This window comes from Ochotona princeps, chromosome 4, assembly GCF_030435755.1.
Source record: "Ochotona princeps isolate mOchPri1 chromosome 4, mOchPri1.hap1, whole genome shotgun sequence".
In the NCBI taxonomy this organism is placed as follows: Eukaryota; Metazoa; Chordata; class Mammalia; order Lagomorpha; family Ochotonidae; genus Ochotona; species Ochotona princeps.
In genome coordinates, this window is record NC_080835.1 from 1,916,617 (window position 1) to 1,937,781 (window position 21,165).

Here is a 21,165-nt window from a genome sequence, read left to right on the forward strand (position 1 = left end):
GTGTGTGTGTGTGTGTGTGTGTGTGTGTGTGTGTTGGGGCGAGAGACTGCCGTGATGTGGACTGTAACCACTTATGAAGAAAGAATCGTCCTTCAATGGCAAAGTTCTAGCAAAGACAGAAAATGAACACAGCGCCGCTGGCTCCAATGCGTCCAGATAAGGTTGGGAAAAAGGTCACCCTTGTGTAACTATTCCACAGAAATAGCAGTATTAAATCACAAAAGGTTTTTTTTTTCTTTAACTTTCTAGCACTGAAGTGGCACAAAGGCTCCTAGTAGACCAGCCACTTTTTTTTCTTAAAATATTGTGCTTATAAACTATCTGTACAACTATTTAAACTTGCAGTAAAGAAAGATTTTAAATTGCTAAATTTTACGTGTTCGTTCTAGAGCAGTTCCAGACCTGATCAGACACTTGGCCGTGAGCATGAAGAACACAAAGATGGTTTATAAGAGGAGATGGGCCAGGCTAGTTCTGAAATCATAAAAAGAAAAGAAAAGAAAGAGAAAACAAACCCCCAAACCTGACATTCGGGTCTTCTCCAAGTGTGGGAGAATGTGCTGGAAGCCTGACTGGATGTTCTGCAACCGATGACCTCCTGTGGGCACTAGAGGAAGGACGCGGGCATAAGGGGCCCGCCGCGAGATCTGCACTCACCGTGAGCCCACAGCCTGGCGCTGCGTCGGGTCTACACTCCATGCCCGTGGGGCCTCCGAGAGAGACCCTGTTGGACGGTTAAGACAAGCTGGTGGGATACCTGGACACCCAGGGAGGAAGGACCGTCTCCCCTCGCCTCTGCGAGCCCAGGGGCTGCGCCCACCCAGCTCCGGGAGATGCTGTCTGCCCTGGTGGCGGGCAGGCCCACTGTGCCAGGGTCTCCTGCCCTTGGAGTCAGAGTGGACGCTCCCCCCACTTGGGTCCTGGCCTGCCTCAGCAGCCCTCCCTCCACCCGCGACAGCCCCTCCGCCAGATGACAGCTCCCTCTGGGGCCTTGGGTCCCGTGGCCAGGCCCCCTCCTGCCCGGAATCGTGACTCTGTGCTTTGACTAACTCCACATGCCGTCTGGCCACCTTGGAATTACTCTAGTAGGTGTGCAGAAAGCAAGCAAGGCAAGCAAAGCCGAGCGCGATCCTGTTACACCCCTGCCGCCAGGAACCTCGGCCAGAGAGCCGCGGCTGCACAGGAGGCGGCCGGGCGCCAGACCAGGGCCGGCAGAGGCTGCTGGGAGCACCTCACTGCACCTCAGTTCAGGACAGAGAAGGGGCCTCCTCTGAGAGGCGAGGCCTCGTGGGGCCTGGGGTGACGGGCAGCTGCCGAGTGCAGAGGAGGGAGGCCTCAGGAGGTATGTGGAGTGCAAGATTGGGGGGCCCGCGCAGACCCCACGGGGCCTCTCAGCTGCAGAGCCAGGCAGGCTGGGCATGTCTCCTCTTGTCCCCTGTTGGCAGGAACCGGCCAAGAGACCCACAGAGAGCCGGGGCGTTGCCAGGCCTCGGCTCGGCCGCGCGGTGGACACTGTCAGCGTTTCTTTGGGTACCAGGAGACAGACCCATGGGACGGGGTTGGCGCTCACAGGCTCTGCCCTCTCCGTGTCAGCCCATCTCTACTCAGAACAAGAAGCAGTCTGGGGGGAGGCACAGCCACCCTTATCTGTCTAGCAGCTGTCTCAAAGCCCTTTCTATGTTCATCCTGTGGCCGACGCGCGTCACGCCCAGGTCAATGAGGTCCTCCTTCTGCAGGTTGGGCAGGTGGCTGCCATCGATCTCGTTGTCCAGGAAGGTCTCCTTGTGCTCGCCCAGGTTCAGGCTCTCCAGCCAGTCGGCCACGTCGGGTTTAGTCCACAGGTGCACAGGCTTAGTTGTGAAAGGCTTATTTGAGATTGGCTGTTGCAGTATTGAGGGGGACGGCGACCTGCTGCGTCCCGCCGGGTTCAAGCCAAACAGGTCCCCTGAAGGAGGCTGGCTTGGAAGGCTAAAGACGTCAGACAGGGCAGGGGAGGGCGACGCGGCGGCAGAGAGCGGGGCGGGCAGGAGCTCTTTGCTCAGCTCTGTCGGCGAGACCACAGGGCTTGGGGCACGTCTCGGCCCTGAGGTCCTACTTTCGTAGTCGGGGGGCCGGCTCTGCAGGGTGATGGGCTGGGAGGTGCCGGGGCGGACAGTGAAGGTGACCGTCGTGCTCCGTGTACCTGAGACAGTGCTCATGACCTCTGGGCTTCTGAAAGGGCAACAAGAGACAACTGTCACCTGCCAGCCGCTCAGGAAGGGGACACACACACCCAGACCACGCCAGAGGCCCATGCGCTGGCAATGGCCCACCAGCGGCCATGCCAGGACAGGGTGGAAGGGAGGAGCGGCAAGAGGGTGTTCAGCACAGCACGCCAGCCACTCAGCTGAACCTGGGCCGGGGGCACGGGGCCAGGGGCTTCTGTTCCCAGGCCCCTGGCGGCCCATTGCCAGGCTGGCCCATCTCAGTGAGTGGCAGGCCTGTAACCACGGAGCAGCTGAGCAGCTCAGCCCAGCCCAGGACACAGGCAGCCACAGCTTACAGCAAGGTTGTGTCACTGTGAGGTAGCGGGGGGTGCGCCGGCTGTGAGCACCCCTCACCCCTCTGTGGGCGATTCTGGCGGGACGCAGGCCTTGTCACAGTGATCGGAGAGCCCTTCCTCAGTGGCATGCCCGCATCCGGCCCTCCCTGGCCCTGGAACGTGGGTAACTGCCCACAGGGAGGGGCGCCCATCCTTTGGATGGTCCAGGCATCTCCCCCACACACACACGCAGGAAGATAGAGCTGCCCTTGGGCCCCAGGCCATGCCCTGCCGGCCCTCGCTTGCAGCCGTGGCCAGCCTGCCGTCCTGCGGAGGTGCCAGAGCTTTGCGCCTCCTGCCTTCCATGCTCACCCACCTCATGGGAGGGCAGTGCCCCTTTCTGGAACGATCCTTGCTCATTAGGCCCTGCCCTCAGGTGTGGCCCAGTGTCTGAGGTGCGATTTGAGCACCTCTCCCTGCGATTAGGGGACAGCGGGCTGAGTGAGCCCCAGAGAAACGCACCGACATGGAGGTGACCGCAAGGCCCTGGATGGCAGCAGCTGACCGTCCTGTCCTTGGAAAGGAGTCATGGGCGGGAGGAAAGACCCTGACCCCGCTTCTCCCGCTGGCCACTCTGCATGCATGGGGAGTCGTGGGGGGCTCCAGCTGACCTGCAAGGCCCCTTGCTCATGGAACATTTCTGCAGGCGGTGGGATCTGCTCCGCGGCCATCCCCACAGCACCCCCCGAGAACAGCCGGCCAGGCCCTGGGATTCCTTCTGGGGCCTGCAGGGAGGTCACACGGCCACTTCCCCGCTCTGCTCCTCTGGCTGCTTGCTGCCTGCCTGCTCAGCACCCAGGCACCTGTTGACCTGCGGAGGTTGCTGACGGTGGCCGTGGGCATTGGCAGGCACGGCAACTGGCAGGTCTGCCACGGACTCAGCTCAGTCCTGCGTGGGGCTTGACTGTCGTCCCCCAAACCGTCTGCGGTACTGGGCTTCCCCAGGTGCACAGCTCGAGGGGACCCGACCCAATAGTGCCACACATGGCCACTCAGAACCCACAAGCTGGGCCCCGGGGTCAAGACTTCCGTTGTTGAGTGAGGGGGCTGTGGACACAGGAAGGACCCGTGGGTCCTCTTGGTCTGGAAGAGGCCCTGCAGTGCAGCCTGCTGGCAACATGTCCACCAGGAGCCACGTGGGGTCTGAGCCAGGACCAGGAAGAGGAAAAGGCTTTGTAAGGAAGGAAACAGAACACCTGGGGTGGCTGTGCCTCCCAACCCAGCACAGCTGGACCCGGCCAGGCTGCCGCGCAGGGATGCTTCCGGCGGTGAGTGCACCCGGCCCAGGACCCAGTGCCCACGCTGGCCTGGCCGGGGAAGGGAGGCGAGGCTTTGCAGCAGGAAGTGGAGAGGCGCTGCCCAGGGCCCTGGCAGGCGAGAGAGAGAGAGAGAGAGAGAGAGAGAGAGAGAGAGAGAGAGGCACACGGAGGTCACGCGGTCTCTGCAGGCAGCACTTACTTCTGTTCAGCATGACCCTCTTCTGTTAACACCGTCATGGAGCACATGCAAATGACAAAACAGGCGACTTGAGACAGGACTGCCAGGCGGCGGAGGAGGGGACAGCTGCTTCTGGGGAGGAAACGAGCGTGCTGCTGGCAGCCTCGCTCCTCGGGACAGTGTGAGCCACTTATCAACAAAAGGACCAAGGAGGAAGTTGTGGGAGGTTAGTCACCTGCTGCTCTCAAGGCCAGCGTTCCCCGCTGGAGGGCTGCGTGGGTGCCAGCTGCTCCACTTCCCGCCCCGCTCCCTGCGGATGCGCCTGGGAGCCAGCGTGGGGGCTCCCGGACGGATGTGGCCCCTGCCGCCCCGCCCACGGGAGGCCTGGAGGGAGTTCCTGGCTCCTGGCCCAGCCCTGGCTCTCGTGGCCATCTGGGGAGTGGACCAGCAGATGGAAGGTCTCCCCCATCACTCATTTTTCAAATCAATGAATCTTTTGGAAAGGGAGACACAGAGGTGCAGCAGCGGGACACGTCAGTCGCTGCCTGGCGCCCCAACCGGGGCTCCTGAGCAAGAGGCCCCCACAGCCATGGGCAGGAACGGCCATCCCAGCCCACCCCGAGTGCACACACCAGGGCGTCTGGCCTGGCTTCACCAGTCCCTGCCTGGCACTGCTGGCACAGCGGGGAAGGCTGTCGCGCTGCGGCAGCACCCTGCTTGTCTGGTCACTCGCACTGCCACACACCGGGCCTTCCCTCGCACAGCTGCTTCCGTGGCGGGCAGAGCCCTGGGTCCTCCCGCTTCTGTGGGAGGCAGACCCGGTGTGCACGCACCCTCTCGCTCTTTGCTTCTGAATCATATCCAGACAGAAACAGGAGAATCCAGCAGGACCCGGGTGTCGGCGAGACGCTGGGACGCACTGTGGTGGCGTGCAGGCAGCCCCCTATGCTTCCAGCCGGGCTCTTGAGCAGCGAGTACACATGGGCCAGAGGCCGCTCGCTGCCCCTCACAGCTGCCTGCTTTTGGTTTGAAATTTGTTCCTGCAGCGTGGTCACATCTCCACATCTTAATGTTGGCCACGCTGCAACCATGATTCCCACCAGCTCCTTCCAAGCCAGTCTCACCACATCACTGTCCGCACTCTCCTGAGAGTGGGGAGGGCACCAAGCTAAGCCCAGGCCCGACGTGTGGGGCTGCACAGAGTGCCACTGCCCAGCCTGGCCCCAAGCAGGGATGCAGAGACAACTGTGACTGGCTAATGGACCTTGGGCCCAGGCCCCACAGCACTGTTGAGGAAGCAGACCCGGGCATGGGTTCGGCTGCCACCCACCAGGGCTCCAGGCCTTGCTGCCGGGAGCCCTGAGTAGCCACTCGCCTTTCAGGAACTCGCCTCCCCACACTGTTGGCCCCTGGTGGCTGATGGGAGCTGAGGTGTCTCTGTGGACCAGCCTGGCCTTTTCCACCCTGCTTGCTCACATCATCGTCAGAACTCAGAGAGCCGCCTGGCACTGCCCAGGCTGTAGGCATGCCAGCAGCTCTCCCTGGCAGGCCGGAAGTCTGCTCCTGACCAGCTGGGCAGAGGAAAGGTTTAACAACCCAGACCAACTGGAAAGCAAGAAGCATTCAGCCGGGCCGGCGGGGAGGCAGACACTGCAGGTGGGGGGCGGGGCCCTAGAAGGGTCCAAAGCCTCTGGGGGTCTCCGGATCTCAACCCTGCAGACGGTGACTTCCGAGAGTCCCAGGAGCCAGCAGGCACCGTGCCTACTCCCTGCTGTCCCAGGCACAGGGGAGGGCCGCACAACCCACCTTCCCACAGCAGCATGCCTTCTTGCATTAAAAACCACCACCTGCTATTTCTCCTTCTGGGGTGTAACTGGGGGCGCAGCCGCCTGCATCCCCCGGCACGTGAATCCAGCAGGCGGGGCGCCTCCTGACGATACCTGACCCATCCACCTGCCCGTCTCCACGGCGCAGCCCCCCTCGTCCCAGCCAGCACCTCCCAGCTGCTCCTGGCACACAGACGATGCCTGACCCATCCACCTCCCTGTCTCCACGGCGCAGCCCCCCTTGTCCCAGCCCACACCTCCCAGCCGCTCCCAGCATGCAGGCCCCCTCATCCCAGCCCGCACCTCCCAGCCGCTCCCGGCACACAGGCCCCCTCGTCCCAGCCCGCACCTCCCAGCCGCTCCCGGCACACAGGCCCCCTCATCCCAGCCCACACCTCCCAGCCACTCCCAGCACACAGCTCTGGGCTGTTGCCAGGAGACGGATGACCGTGCCTCTCCCGTGGCTGCCACCATTTGGAAAGCGGTTCCCTTCTTCCTGGGGCCCTGCCTGGCCCTTGTCGCTCGGCTGGTCTCCCAGGCCTGGCCTCGGCTTGGTGTTCACCGACCCTGCACATGGGCACAGTGCCCCGGGCTTTCTGAGGTGGCTCAGTGGCTGCTCCCCCGTGTGCACTCGGCATGTGGGCACACTCCCAGCTGTGTGTTAACTGTGGCCCACTTCTCTCCGAGACACCCAAGGAGAGGGGTGAGGCCTGGCCTGGCTGCCCGTGACTGCTGGGCCCTGCTGATGCCCCCTCCTGCTCCCCGGCCGGGGTTCACCAAGGGCTCAGCACTGCGGTGGCCCCCATCGCGCCTACGTGGTAACCCAGAACTTCCCCAGAACACCCTTGGCCCACCACGTGGTGAGAATGTCGCCCAGGCACGTCCAGGGTGCTGTGAAAACCCAGCGCTTCAGCAGGCCGCTCACTGCTGGCCTATGAAAGCAACGAGGGCTGCAGGGTCCCTGTCGGCACCAGTGGGCAGATGAGGAAACCGAGACCCACTTCCTGCCCCACAGTCACTTCCTGCCCCATCGTCACTTCCTGTCCCATGGTCACTTCCCACCCAATGGTCACTTCCCATCCCATGGTCACCTCCCACCCCATGGTCACTTCCTGCCCCACGGTCACCTCCCGCTCCATGGTCACTTCCTGTCCCACGGTCACTTCCTGCCCCACGGTCACTTCCTGCCCCAGAGTCACCTACCGCCCCACGGTCACCTCCCGCTCCACGGTCACTTCCTGTCCCACGGTCACCTCTTACCCCAGTCACCTCCCACCCCACGGTCACCTCCCGTCCCACGGTCACCTCCTGCCCCATGGTCACCTCCCGTCCCATGGTCACCTCCTGCCCCATGGTCACCTCCTGTCCCATGGTCACCTCCCGCTCCACAGTCACTTCCCGCTCCATGGTCACCTCCCATCCAACAGTCACTTCCTGTCCCATGGTCACCTCCCACCCCACAGTCACCTCCCGTCCCATGGTCACCTCCCACCCCACAGTCACCTCCCGTCCCACGGTCACTTCCCACCCCACAGTCACCTCCCACCCCACGGTCACTTCCCATCCCACAGTCACCTCCCGCTCCATGGTCACCTCCCGCTCCATGGTCACTTCCCACCCATGGCCACTTCCTGTCCCATGGCCACTTCCCGCCCCATGGTCACTTCCTGCTCCATGGTCACCTCCCACCCCACGGTCACTTCCTGTCCCATGGTCACCTCCCACCCCACGGTCACTTCCCACCCCACGGTCACCTCCTGCCCTTTGATTTGGCGATACTTTTCCTGTAGTCAGCAGCTGCTGGCTGCTCTGGACAGAAGGCCAGTTCTATCTTAATTAGTGTGGTCACCTTCCTGTAACTCCTTTTGAAAGGAGACGACAGAGGACGAGCTGCCAGCCCCTGCGTCTCCCTGGTCTGCTCTGGGGCGGCAGGCCATGTACTCTCCACGGCTCTCCCAGCGTGCAGTCAGCAAGAAGCTGGAAGGGAAGCGGGGCCAGGACTTGAACCTGGTACTCTGACAACGGGCCGTGGCCTCAGGACTGTGTGAAACTCCCTGCTCTGGACATGGTGTTTCCATCCCGCGTGACAGCCAGAGTTCAGCAGATATACCCCGAGGGTCCCAGCCCCTGGACTCCGCCGGCCGCCAGCAGGAAGTGGTACAAGACAGCCTGGAACTTCCAGGGCCAAGTTCAGCTGAGGTTGGTGTCCTGCAGTGAGTGAGCAAGGGACAGTGGGCCCTAGAGGGGGTCCCCTCGAGGGCCTGCCGTGGAGAGGGCAATTTGCTGCATTGCTCGCCTGTCATTTCAAAAAGCGTGACTGGTTTTCAATTTCCCTTAGAAAAACTCATTTCTTTCTCCTCAGTAGGAATTCCCTTCATCCAATTTCGTGCCTCATTTTGCTCAGGGTCAGTCACAGTCTTTAAAGTTTTTGAAACATTTGCATGTTGATGAGCCGCCTGGGTAGGCTGGGCCCTGTGGGTGAAGGGCCCTGGCAGGGCAGAACCGGCCCGAGCACACTGCCACGGTGTGGAGTGCTGGGAGGGGCACAGCTCACTCAGCCCTGGCTGCTGGGGACTCCGGCCCTAGCCCCCTGTTCTAGGCAGCTGTCCCGCTCCCAAGCCCCAGGCCTGCCCAACACTCTGTCTGATTGGTGGGGGAGACATGGACTCCCTGGCTCTGTGACTGACCCTTGCCCTGCACCTCGGCCCCTCTGCTCCTGGCCCAGTTCCGTGTGTGCCCCTGGGCAGGAGCAAGGCTGACGGACATGGGCTCTCGGTGCCCAGCTGAGTGGGGAGTGTGCAGGACCAGAACCATTCCAAGGCCCCGGGCAGCCCTGTGGCACCTTTGGCCATCCCAGCCATGCTGGTGGCCATCCCTGGCCCCAGGAGCTGGGCCCTGGCTTGGCTGTCTGCCCACTGCAACCTGCTTCCTGCCAGGCTAAACATGGGCAGGTATAGACCCTGTCTCAGGGGTGCCGGGGAAGCCTGGGCCACATTTGGTGGGAATGATCTCGTTATGGACAACCAAACAGCCAAGCACTGGCCAGAGCTGCTCTCAGGAACCGCCAGAGCCTGCCGGGAGACGCCCTTCAGCCCCGCCTGGGACAGGCAGGTAGTCCGCAGGACACCGCTCTGCGGAAGCTCCGCCCCCAAGGCCAGAGAAGGCTGCCAGCTGCTGTTCCCAGAGACCCCACGGGCGTGGTCCCAGGACTTGCTGGGCGCACACACGGGGCCGTGGCCCACGTGGGCCGTCCCACAGCCTGGATGGGAAAGTGTCCTGTGAGCTGCGGGACCATTGCTTTTCAGCTCCTGTGTGAGATCGCGCCAACGCGGACCTGGCAGCTGTCCCGGCCGTGGGCCCTGCTGGCCAGGCCTGTGGGTGACCCCGGGCCTATTCGTGAAAGGGGTGCCGGCACTTGCTTCCCGCCCCCACTGTCCACTCGGCATCCATGGGGAAGGACCCCCGTGCTGGGGGGCAGACAATGGGGGGCCGTCTCAGAGGGCGCTCCTTCCCCCAAGCCCCAGCTGGGTGTCACGGTGACTCCTTCAGGGCCACACAGGCGGCCCACACCCCGCGTGGTCGTGCTGCTGGCCCACTCGGACCAGCACAGGTGTTTCCTGGGGTAGCGGAGGCCAATGGGCAGCAATTCCAGCCGGGCCACCCCTGCCCTCAAGCCCAGGCAGAAGAGAGCCCTCAGCCTGTGCTGGCCACGCCCCGTACCCCAGCTGTGTGGCCGCTGCCCCCTCAACAGCTTCAAGTTGTCTGGGCCTTGGCAAGGTCCTAGCGGCCTCTGAGGGGGTCCTGGCAGAGTCCGCAGGGCCGTGCTGCACCTGCCAAGGTGGACGTGGCCTTGCCTGTGCTGTCCGGGGTTCCTGGCGGCTGCGAGCGGAGCACGTGTGGCCGGCACGAGGGCGTGGCGCGTGCCCCCGTCAGGTCGGCCTGGCCAGCATCGAGCGTGAGCACCTGGGCCGTGGCGGGACTTACCTGGCAGCGAGGCTGGCGGACTTGGCTCCGGCCAGTGAGTCCAGGCCTTCCCCCGGCTTCACCGCTTTCTCTCGGTTCATTTGCTGCAGGATTGAGTTCAATTCACTAATAACGTTGGCCTTGGGGCCGGAGAGGATGGGGCCCTTGACCTCCGTGACGTCGCCCCACAGCTTGGAGGTTCGCGGCTGGAGGACCTTGGCAATGGCCGGCGGGATCCCTCCGGGGGGCGGCGGGGGTGCGGGTGGGGGGACCCCGCAGCCGTCCGCATCCTCCTCCAGGAGCGCGTCCTGGTACAGGGCATTACTTTTGTGAATGATGGGTTTCACTTTTGGCTTCGGAGGTACCGGGGGCTTGTCAACCACAAACGCTTGCCCGTCTGCATAGACCGTGCAGGTGTCTGCGTTCTCGCCGCCTTCCGACGACAGCGTGGAGATGCTGGACACGGTGGAGATGGTGCTGGTCGTCTCCAGGTGGTGGTCGCTGCTGCTCCTGCTGTCCACCTCCTCGATGCCGGAGTCGGCCACGGCGTCGAAGCTCTCCGGGGGCGGCAGGAGCGAGGCGGGCAGGCAGTTGGAAAGGCTGGTGGGCTTCTTGCCATCGGCTGAGCTGACCGAAGGGGTCGGAGCCCCGTCGTTTCTCTTCTGCTTGACCAAGTCCGTGAGCGCGGGGACGGAAGCGACGCGGTCGTCGGGGATATCAAAACTATTTGCAAATTCCAGGGGAGGGGGCAATGGCTCTGTAAAAATAAACTCCTCGTCCAGATCCAGGGACGCCAGAGGGGGAGGAGGGATGCGGAACGGTAAAATCACCGCCTCTTCCACGGAGCCCGCCGCCACGATGGTCCTGCCGGGCGTGGCGGGGGGCTCGGGGGCTGCGGCGATCTGTAAAGCACCTTCGGTTTCGGAAATGCCTTCTGGCACCTCAGGCGGCGAGTCGTCCGGCTCCAGGTCCGCGCTCTCGTCCTCCTCCTCCAGGGCGCCATCTGCCTTGGCCGCGTCCACCGTGTGCACCATGAGTAGGCCGGCAGGCTTGCGCTGCGACGTGTCCACGATGTCGATGAGCATGGGCCGCTCCTTGCCCACGTCACTCTCGTACTTGTTCTCCGTCTCCTGGCGCCGCAGGGGCCCACGGGTGTTCTGCCTGGTGACCGGAGGGAAGCCAGCGTCCACGCTGGGCCGCATTTTGGTATCGATGTAGAGAGGTTTGTTGAGGTCGGCTTTGGGGGCCTCCCCCTTGGGACCCTGTTGCGACTCCTTCATGGCTCGGTCCCTGGCCGAGAGGGCCAGGGCCAGCGGGGAGCTGGGGTCCAGAAGCCGGCCAGTGAGCGGGTGCACGTAGCTCTCGGCTGTGGGGCTGCCCTCGGGCCCCTTGGCTTTGGGTGGGGGGTTTAGGGGCCTCCCTGCCTCGCCCTGGGTGCCGGCCTCGCCTCCACCTGTGAAGTGATCCTCGGGCTCCCTGGACACAGCTCCTGGCGTGGGGGGCGTCAGCTGCTCAGCGCCCTCCTCGTCGCCAAAGTCACCCTCCTCGGGGAACTCGGGGGGCCGTATCCTGGGGGCGGGGGGCCCCAGGCCCACATCCTCGTCCCCCAGGTCCGTGGACAGGAAGGCGGGGGAGTTCCTCTTGGCCTCCAGCCGCTTCTCCCGGTCCCGGACCGCCCCGGCGATGGCGGCGGCGAAGGGGCTGCTGACCGTGAGGGTGTCGTCGGGCCGCAGCGGGCCCGGAGGCTCTGCGGCCTGCGGGTCAATCTCCACGCTGCTGCCCTGGCTGCTCTTGCCGCTGCTGCTGGTGGAGGGCTCCTTGACAATGATGGTGGGGATGGGGATGGAGCAGGTCTTCTCCGGGCTGTCCTCCACGTTGGACTGCTTCACCAGCATGCCCTTCCGTCGAGCCGGCTTGGCGGGCACGTACACGGCCTTGCTCGCGATCCTGCCCACCTCCGAGTAGGGGTTCTCGGGCATCTGGCCCCGCTTGCTGCGGAAGGTGGCCTGGGGGGCGGCGGTGCGACTGTACAGGTCCTCCGAGTCCAGGGAGTAGCGGTCGAGCTCTCTGCGGTAGAACACACCCTTGTCGCGCATCACGGCGGCCACCGTGTCCGACCTGGTGGCCGGGGACACCTTGGCGGTGGGATTCTGACTGAACGCGGGCTTGATTGTCCCATAGACCCTGGGAGTCGGGGACTTGGGGCAGTTGTAGGTGGTCGGGGAGGGCGGTGGTGGAGACGGGGGCACCGCCTGGGGAGGGGCGGGGATGTCCTCCGAGGTGTCCGGCATGGACAAGCTTCTGGTGAACTTCAGCATCGGAGGGGCCAGGAACTGCCTCTCTTCCTCAGTTATTCCTGTAGGCGGAAGACAGGGCTCGCTGTAGGCCGCGGCCATGAGCAAACCCCAGGCGGTTCCCGGGCGGTGCAATCTCCCAGTTCCCACAGACACACACCGACCGCGTATGAGGCCACCAGCTTAGCCCATGCGGTGCTGCGGAGCCAAACAAAGATAAAAAACCTCCAGACAAGAGGGATGCAGGGGCATGTCAGGCGCATGCTGCCGGCAGGTTCTTCCGGGCACAGGTGGCATCCAGTCAGGCCCGGGGGTCCTGGCCCCTGAACCCCAGGCTGCTCTCTGGGCACAGCCTGAATGGGCCCAGGGGCTGTCCCAGCACACCTGTGTATGCACACATGTCTGCTGGGGGCTGGGCTGGCTGGATCAGCAACCGTCCACCTTGTCCCTTCTGGGCTTGCCAGGGTTACCCCACTGGAATGAGGGTACACAATGCCGCATCTGCTTGCATGGCACGGGCAGCCTGCAGCACCAGGCCCCGTGCCCTGGGGGACTTGGGGGAACCTGGAGTCCCTTCCAGGAAGCTGGCTGCCTGCTCTGACCCCGTGGGCAGTGCTACCTGCCAGCCCCTCTCGGCTCCGCAGACAGCTGTGTGGGAGCGGGCTGCACGGGCCAGCCCGGAGGTGGGCACTCTGGCCATGGCACACACCCAGGAGGGGAGACATCCACCACGGTGCCGCACTAAGGAGTGGGGGGGCCTGTCAGGGCTGGGGTCCACATGCTCTGGGCTGGGTGCCAGAGGCCACGCGGGGCACAGGAGTGCAGGTGTGGGTTGGCTGAAGCATCCACAAGCGAGCGGTGCCTGCGCGTGCTGAGGGACCCAGGGAGGGGTCCTGACTTGGGGCATGCAGGGGCGTCAAGCAGGATGAACTTGAACTCAATGCTAGGACAAACCAGCAGGATGCACTGGATGGGAACTTGCATCCAATAAGGGTATTCCAAATTTACTGTACTCCTGTGGGAGGGAGGGCACTGGACTGCCGCTGGGCGCCTCCCGGGCCACCGACCACATGGCGGCTGCCGGGCAGGGTGGCTCCCAAGGAGTAGTGATTTAGAATACGCCTTTTGGTGGTCACAGTCTCAGGGCAGTCTGAGGCGAGCGTCACTAACCTGATAGAAAGATTCTGCTGTCTGATAGGAGAGATCAGGCGTTATTAACCAGGACAATAGCAGCGACACAACACGATGCATGTCACACAACGCGGCCCTCTGCCGGGTCCTGCCTGCTGGGGCTGCGCGGGGGCCACAGGCAGCACTCCAACAGCACCGAGGGCTCCCAGAGGCGGCTGCAGGGCGCCCCTGCCCTCCACACGCACACTCTGGCATAGACGCACGTGCCTGCACACACACACACACACACACACACACGCAATCACATTCCTCCTCTTACACTCTCACACATGCGCTCCTCTGTGCACGGCAGGGCCCTCCAGCGTCTGGCTGCCGGCTGCTCTCCCTGCTCTCGCTGGCGCTGGCTCCTCTTCCTGAGGGTCCAGCGTTCCTTTGTGCCCATCAGTGGGGCTGTCTGGGACACTCATGGGCAGGGAAGCTGCTTTCTGCGACCCACAGTGCATTGGCCCTTCACCAGTCTCTGGGCAGCAGCCTGTTGGCAAGGGACCCACCTCCCAACTGGTTGTGAGTGTGCCGGGGGCCCAACCTGTTCTGCAGGCCCTCAACTGGGCTGCTCTACCACAGACACTGCCTTCTGAATGGGAGATGTCACCATGGTCTTGCACTGTTGGTAGAAAAGCATCCTACCACCTCACCTGGTGGGCCAGGCCAGGTCCCTGCCCCCTGGGGAACGGGCAGGTGCTAGCCCTGGCGGGCCTGGCGTGGGCCCGGTGGCCAGCCCTCCCAGGGGCCCTGGGCTGCGCTGCTGAGCCAAGAGCGACTGTGCGGGCGAGGCCATCTTACCTATGGACTTCTGCCTTCGCATCGTACCTCGAGGGAGACCCAGAAACGGGCCTTTTGGGCTCCCGGGAACAGTGGGTGTCATCACAGCAATGCCTTGGCGCTCGTACACGGACTGTAAACCAGAGAGCCCCGGTGAGGCACGGCCCGGGGCCGCCACAGTGCTGGGACCCGGAGCAGGGGGTGAGGAGGGTCTGGGGACTTCTGTCACCTGCTGCCGCCTGGGCTCCTCCGGGCCCACGGACGTGCAGGGACGCTAGCCCCGCTCCACGCCTGCTCCTCCCCGGTGCACTCTGGCAGTGTGGACACCATACCTCCCACACTCTGGATGCGTGGCCCAGAGGCAGGGCTGGGACAGGTGCTGGCTGCTTTGGGAGTGGGCATGCTAGCTGGTCGGCTCAGGCAAGCCCCAGACCACCCTGGGTGGGGCAGACAGACGGCTCCTGGGACCACCTGGGCCCTAGGCTGCCCCAGGCAGCTGCTTTCCGCAGAATCACAGGCACTGGCTGGCATCGGGCAGCCACAGGGAGGTGCTGGATCCTTGGTGGGAAGCGGTCCCTGTATGAGTGAACTCAGGGACCGGGCACAGCCACTGTGAGGTGAGGCAATGGAGCTGGGCGCTGACGCTCGGGCCGGGCGGGGCTGTGCCCAGCAGCAGCCTAGGCCCAGCTGTGTCCCTCTGCTGAGACAGGCAGCTGGTCTGGGTAGACCAGCTGGGATATTCCAGCAAGTCAGCACTAGGCCAAGGCTGGGCTACAGAGTGAGTCAATGTGAAATGGATTCGGGGAGCCCAGTACGCCTTCAGGGAGTGTGTGGGTCTTGCACACAGGGCTGTGTGTGCACCAGCCCATGCCTCCTGAGCTGCCCGGCCCTCCTCAAGGCCCAGGGGAGGGCGTGTTGAGGGCACCTGCTCTGAGCTGGCCTCAGCTGCCTCAGGGTGCTGTGAAGCCTGAGCAGTCTGGCAGCTCTGTCCCTGAGGAAGCTGTGGCCGGAGCCCTGGGCACTGGCCTGCGCCCGGGCAGAGCCCCATGCCCCCAGGGTCCCTGAGCGTGCTGGACCCGGCTGGAGCTGCACAGGACACCAGGAGTGGCTGCCAGCTGGTCCGTGTGTGCACTGCAGGTCTGCGCTGGGCCAGGGCACTCCCCCTCGGGCCCCTAGACTGTTTGGGGAGCTGAGTTTCAACACTGGCTATCCCACCCAGCCAACCCTCCCGGGTGACCCCAGCCCCACCACCCCCGCCACTGCTCATCCTGTCCCGGGTGGTGTGACTCACATTCATGTCCGAGGTCGCTGGGAAGCACCGGCTGGTAGGCCGCTGTTTGATGGTTGCCACCCTCGACTCCACAGCCACGTTCTCGGCGGTCCGGGAGGGCTTGGCCACCGGCAGGACCTCGTCGGGTTTATCTGCAGTACAAGCACGGCGGTTAGAGGCCCTGGGGCGCCGACGGCTCAAGCCTTGAACGGTGCTGAAGGGCACTGGTCACCCAGGACAGCAGGGGGGTACCCGCCTGCCGCGTTTGCACCGCGAGCCGTACTGACCCCAAAGTGTCCAATGACAGAGGGCGGTGGCGGTGGGGGACGCTGGGACTCCTGAAGTCAGTTTGTAATTGAAAGAGTACTTGAAAGGCAGTGTAACACACAGAGGGGACACACACACACACACACACACACACACACACACACACGAACAGTGCATGGTTTCCTTCCACTGGTCCACTTGCTAGGTGCCAGCGTGGCCACAGGGAGGCAGAGCTGAGCCACGCTGGAGCCCTGGGGCTCATTCACAGCAGAAAGCTGTGAGCTATTTGCTCCTCAGAGACTAAGAAATCATTTTAACCCCCAGAGCCGTCTGGGAGCCCTGGCTTTGTCCCCGAGGGTCTCTGGGCTGTGAGGACACAGGGCCCCGTCCACGGAGGCCAGCAGCGCCTGTCCTGAGGGCCACCGGACACCTGGCAGAGGCCAGGGTCTGCTGCCCTCCGAGACACAGCACTGCCCTTGCCCTCTGGAAGCGGAGCGACCAGCAGGTTGCGTCCACGAGCCCAGGTCAGAGTTAGGAAACGCTCACCCTTTCCTGGGCCTGGGCGTGCCTGTGATGTGCACAGCACCCAGGGACCCAGGCCCATGATGGTGAGAGGCCCCGAGGAGGGACACGGCCCTGGCTGTCTTGCAATGGGGGCTTCTCAGGAAGAACTGGCCTGCCAGCTAAGGCCCTGAGCCACAGCCTGCTCTGTCTCCTCCGGCCTGGGGCCGCTGGAGGCCAACATGGCAGGGCAAGGCAGAGGACAGGAAGGGACAGGGACCTCACGGAGTAGCCAGTGGTCCAGACAGTCCAGGAGCTGGGTTCCCTGTGTGTTCCCATGCAGCCGTGTGTGTGTGTGTGTGTGCAGTATCATAAATAACAATGATAAGGACAGCTTATAGCACAAACCCCAGGGCCTGCCAAGGCCAAGTGGGAACCCATTCTGCCATGGAAAGCGAGCCCATGACCTGCACCCCAGGCCCTCCTGAGCAGGGAGAGGTCACCAGCCCCCAGAAACATCAGCTCCCTGCCCCGTTCCGCAGCCCGCTCCCAGCAGCCCCAGCCTGCTGCAGCCTCTGCGCTCCTGGCTCCGCCCCACGATGCTGGGCCCTCCTCTTCACACGCCTGGGCTGGGATGCCCGCCCTGCCCTGCCCCCTAGACTGGCCAGTATCACTAGCCCTGGACGTGGGCTCTTGGTTTTCTCGCGGTCGGGGCTCTGTGGGTGCTCCAGTGGACACTGGGTCCTGCTGCGAGGGTGCCGGGCTTTGTCCCCTTTCACGGGGGGCCGCTTGCTTTCACCAAGGAAGGCAACCGAGACCCCTTTTCAGCTCTGTGGGGCACACCGAGCCAACGGGCCTGTGGAAGACCGGCCAGCCCCGCTCAGTGGCCATGGGGCATTCGGGGTTGGGAGGGATCAGAGACGGGCTGCTGGTGTGGCAGCCGTGCACCGGCCGCTCGTCTCGAAAGCGGGGGCCACGTGCTGAGAGGCAGCAGGCCCCTGAGGGCCAGGGGGCACGCCTGCATGCTGTGCTCAAAGCCCAGTGGTTGCTGGGTCGCTGTGGCTGGATTAGCAGGTGAGTAGACAGCGCTCCCAGGACCAGCGGGGGCCCGGCTATGATGGCGATCGTGCCTGGGTGTGTCAGCGGTGCAGGACGCAGCAGTGAAGGTGGACTGTGTCAGGGGCCAACAGGTGGTCCTGTGGGTCTTCCTGAGGCCAGGGCTGCCGGGGCTGCCGGGCCGAGCTGTCTGACTTCGGGCATTAGCCGTGCCCTAGACACGATGGCTGTGCTGGGACGGATAGGTGACCACAGTCCCTGAGCCCGGGGAGGATTGAGGTCTCCAGCCTGTTTGTCATCCCAGTGAGAGTATGGCTGAAGGATCTGCAGTTGAGAGCTTGAGCTCACACCAGGGTTCTATGCCCACTGTCCGCAGGGTGCCCAGTTGCCGAGGGCCCGGCACGGTAGCCTAGTGGCTGGAGTTTTTATCTTGCATGTGCCGGAATCCTATGGGCACTTGTTCATGTCCTGGAGGCCCCACTTCCTGTCCAGCTCCCTGCTTGTGGCCAGGGAAAGCACTCGAGGACAGCCCAAAACATTCGCGTGGGAGACCTGGAGGAGGCTCCTGGCTCCTGGCTCCTGGCTTTGGATCAGCTCAGCTCTGGCTGTTGTGGTCAACTGGGGAGTGAATCAACAGATGGAAGATCTTCCTCTCTGTCATTCCTCCTCTCTAACTTTGCAATAAAAATAAATCTTTTTTTTTTTTAAGGAAGGCAAGAAAAGCAGTGTAGAGCCAGGCCCTGGCAAGGCCTTGCATCCTTGTTGGGCCACATAGTTGCCCTGGCTGTGGGCGTGCTGGCCTTGGCTTTAGGGGCCCCCTCTGTCCTTCCCCCAGCCCCAAAAGTGTGTTTTCAACCAGAATGTGTGAGAGCACTCGGTGTCCTGGGGCGGTGAGGCCGGGCCACATGTGGCCTGGTCTGGGAGTGCCGCCCGTCTGGCGCCCAGTGAGCCGGGCCGCTGGCTCCCAGCTCGCCGTCTGGACAGGCAGGCTCTCAGAGGTGCCGGGAGGCGTAGTTCCTGTTTCTCGTTCAAGGTTGCCAGGAACTGTGCTTCATGTGTAAAGGGTCCATTCCAAGGCTCGGATAAAGGGGAACCATGAACTGGTGCCCGGCTGGGCTGATGGAGGCTGGCAGAGCCTTCTGAAAGCTCTCATGTCTACCAGCCAACCCGCGTGGGACCTGCGGGACAGGCGACCAAGGCATTGGCTCTGGCAGTGACCTGGGGATGATTCCCTAAGCAGACTCTCACACTCTGAAGACCAGCGTGTTGTCAGCTTGTCGGCGCGGGGAGGACAAGCCCCGGAGGGCAGGGGAGCCACGTCAAGGCCCAAGGCCCCAGCCCTGAGCTGCCAGAGGGAGCAGGCAGAGCCTGGCACACTCCGCCGCTCACTGAGCACGAAGCTTTGTGGGATGGCATGCTGGCAAATTGTGGTGTGGAAAGACCCTGAAGACCCTGGCTCAGGGGCAGAGGGGGTCCCGGCTGACACAGGCACTGCGCAGCCATGGTGAGGCCTGCTGGCCAAGGTTAAGACCAGGAACCGTGGCAGCGGTCCTGGCTCCAGCCCCTTACTGGGGTTCTGCTGGCAGCTGGCCCGCAGCCTGCTGGGCAGGTCTTGGCAGGGAGCGCCCACCTGGCTTGCCGAAACCTTGCTGGAGCAGCGACCAGCAACCTTGGTCCAGGAGCCCTGGTTCGGGGCTGTTACTCTCCAGGCCATGTGGCCTGGTGCACCATGCCCGCCTCCGGGTGGCAGAAGCAGGGGCTATGTGCTGGCAGCACTGCACACCAGGCCACCACATGATGTCGTCTCCCCAGAGGCCTGGCCGGTGTGGGCTGTGCGGCTGGGTGCTGGTAGACAGCTTCCATATTCTCAAAAGACAGGTCTGAGGGGGTGGCCAGAGGCGCCAGCAGAATCGGAAAGGGGGCTCCTTGGGGCCTGGGACAGACGCTGGTCCCACCTCTGCCCTGTTTGTTCTCTGGGCACCTTCTTCTGGGCTGCTCCTGGGCAGCCTGCACCTACTGGGTATGGCTGGCGGGACCCAGCAGGACCCTGAAGCTGTGCTACTGGGTGTAGACCCCGTGGACGCCTGAGCCCGCCTTCCCAGTGCCCCAGGGTACACAGCAGGCGGAGCCAGGCTGTGCCTCCCTGGCCTTGGCAGTTGCAGTACAGCCCTATTTTCATAGCCCTCTTCGTTGTCGTGTGAGCCCATTTGCATAGATTTCCAAAGAACCCATGGGTTCCAGGGAGACAAGACACGGGGATGGGCCCAGGACAATAGCCTAATGGCTCAAGTCCTTGCCTTGCACGCTCTAGGATCACATATTAGTGCCAGTTCTAATCCCGGCAGCCCCACTTCCCTTCCAGCTCCCTGTTTGTGGCCTGGGAAGGCAGTCGAGGACGGCCCAAAGCCTTGGGACCCTGCACCCGTGGGAGACCTGGAAGAAGCTCCTGGCTTCAGATCATCTCAGCTTTGGCCGCTGCGGCAGACGGAAGATCTTCCTCTCTGTCTCTCCTCCTCTGTGTACATCTGACTTTCCAATAAAAATAAATAAATCTGAAAAAAGAAAAGATTTAGGGTACAGTGTGGAGACGCGGTCTGTCTGGGATGTCACGGCTCTCCACAAGAGGCCTCTCCACAGCCGGCAGGGGGCAGTACTGGGCTGGGGGGCGGAGCCTTCACCGTGCACCTGCTGCGGGCAAGCCCTGGCAGGCCCAGGCCCACGTGGGACTTGCAGTATGGACGGGGGGGCTAAGGCCCCACTCCACTGTTATCGACGGCGGGTGCCCACAGATGACTCCCGCCCCCTCTGGCCCTGCTGGAGCCTCCCACAGAACGGGCTGGCTGGCTGCCTTCTAGAATCTGTGGCCCACAGCCCCACCTCCTGTCCAGGAGCTCAGATGAGATGTGGCTCTCCGGTCCCCTGCCCCAGCCAGTGTCTGGGCCCCACATAGTGGCGTCCGACCTCCGCCCTGAGGAAGAGGGAGCAGTGCCCACCGAGGCCTCACCAGCCCGGGGCTGGGCTCACGCTGACACACAGCCCTCTGCCCCGAGGGAGCAGGCGAGCATGGCCTGGCCCCCGCCTGCCCACCACACAGGTGTGAGAGGCCCGGGCCACAGCGAAGGCAGCAGGGGGCGTCCCCCTGCTCTGGGGGCACAGCTGCAGCCGAGGGTGCTTTTCAGTGCTGTGAGGCGGCTGAGAACCCCACATGTGGCGCTGCTGTGGAGTGCTGTGCGTCCCCAGCAGGGGGACCGCAGGCCAGGAAGGCAGTCAGGACTCCCACTGAAGCGCCCCAGTCACAGCCCCACACACTCAGCACTCTACTAGGCCCACACAGCTGGGCCTCGCCGGGCCGGGGCAGGCCTGGCGGCCCCTGAGCGGGGGACACAGCGGGCGCTGGACAGCCACACGGACACACACGGGACAGGCCAGGCACACAGGACGGACTGAGGGGGAACACAGCCCTTGGGCAGAACCGGGCAGGGAGAAGACAACACGAGGCACAACCCGGACGCCACGGGATGGCCACAAAAGGGGCTTCCTCCCCCCAGGGTGGGGGGCGCAGGGGCAGGGGGCTGGAGACAGACACTGGCTCCCCTTACCCTTCTTCTTCCGAACTGAGGCTTGCAAACAGAAAGGGCAGTGTGAGCCACGGACAGAGGGGGACCCCCAGCCACGGACAGAGGGGGACCCCCAGCCTCCTCAAGGGCACTGCTCGGCGAGGCTCAGGCGTGAGCCATGGGCAGAGGGGGACCCCCAGCCTCCTCCAGGGCACCGCTCGGCGTGGCTCAGGTGTGAGCCACGGACAGAGGGGGACCCCCAGCCACGGACAGAGGGGGGCGCCCCAGCCACGGACAGAGGGGGACCCCCAGCCTCCTCCAGCGCACTGCTCGGCCAGGCTCAGGCGTGAGCCACGGACAGAGGGGGACCCGCAGCCTCCTCCAGGGCACTGCTTGGCCAGGCTCAGGCGTGAGCCATGGACAGAGGGGGACCCCCAGCCACGGACAGAGGGGGACCCCC

The 21,165-nt window shown here is 63.9% G+C and overlaps 1 protein-coding gene across 2 annotated transcripts in view; it reads right to left on the minus strand.

The window, feature by feature from the left end:
• Window positions 1–1,295: 1,295 nt before the first annotated feature.
• The window catches only part of SHANK2 (SH3 and multiple ankyrin repeat domains 2), a 308,953-nt gene continuing 289,083 nt past the window's right edge, over window positions 1,296–21,165 (minus strand). The window contains exons 19-22 of one of the 2 annotated variants that reach the window (XM_058662689.1): window positions 15,346–15,476; window positions 14,076–14,187; window positions 9,829–12,163; window positions 1,296–2,211 (exon numbers count right to left, since the gene is read on the minus strand). In XM_058662689.1, coding sequence (XP_058518672.1) covers window positions 1,644–2,211; window positions 9,829–12,163; window positions 14,076–14,187; window positions 15,346–15,476 — 3,146 coding nt within the window. In that variant the 3' untranslated portion in view covers window positions 1,296–1,643. The remainder of the gene's footprint in view (window positions 2,212–9,828; window positions 12,164–14,075; window positions 14,188–15,345; window positions 15,477–21,165) is intronic. The other variant, XM_058662688.1, reaches the window with a different exon arrangement.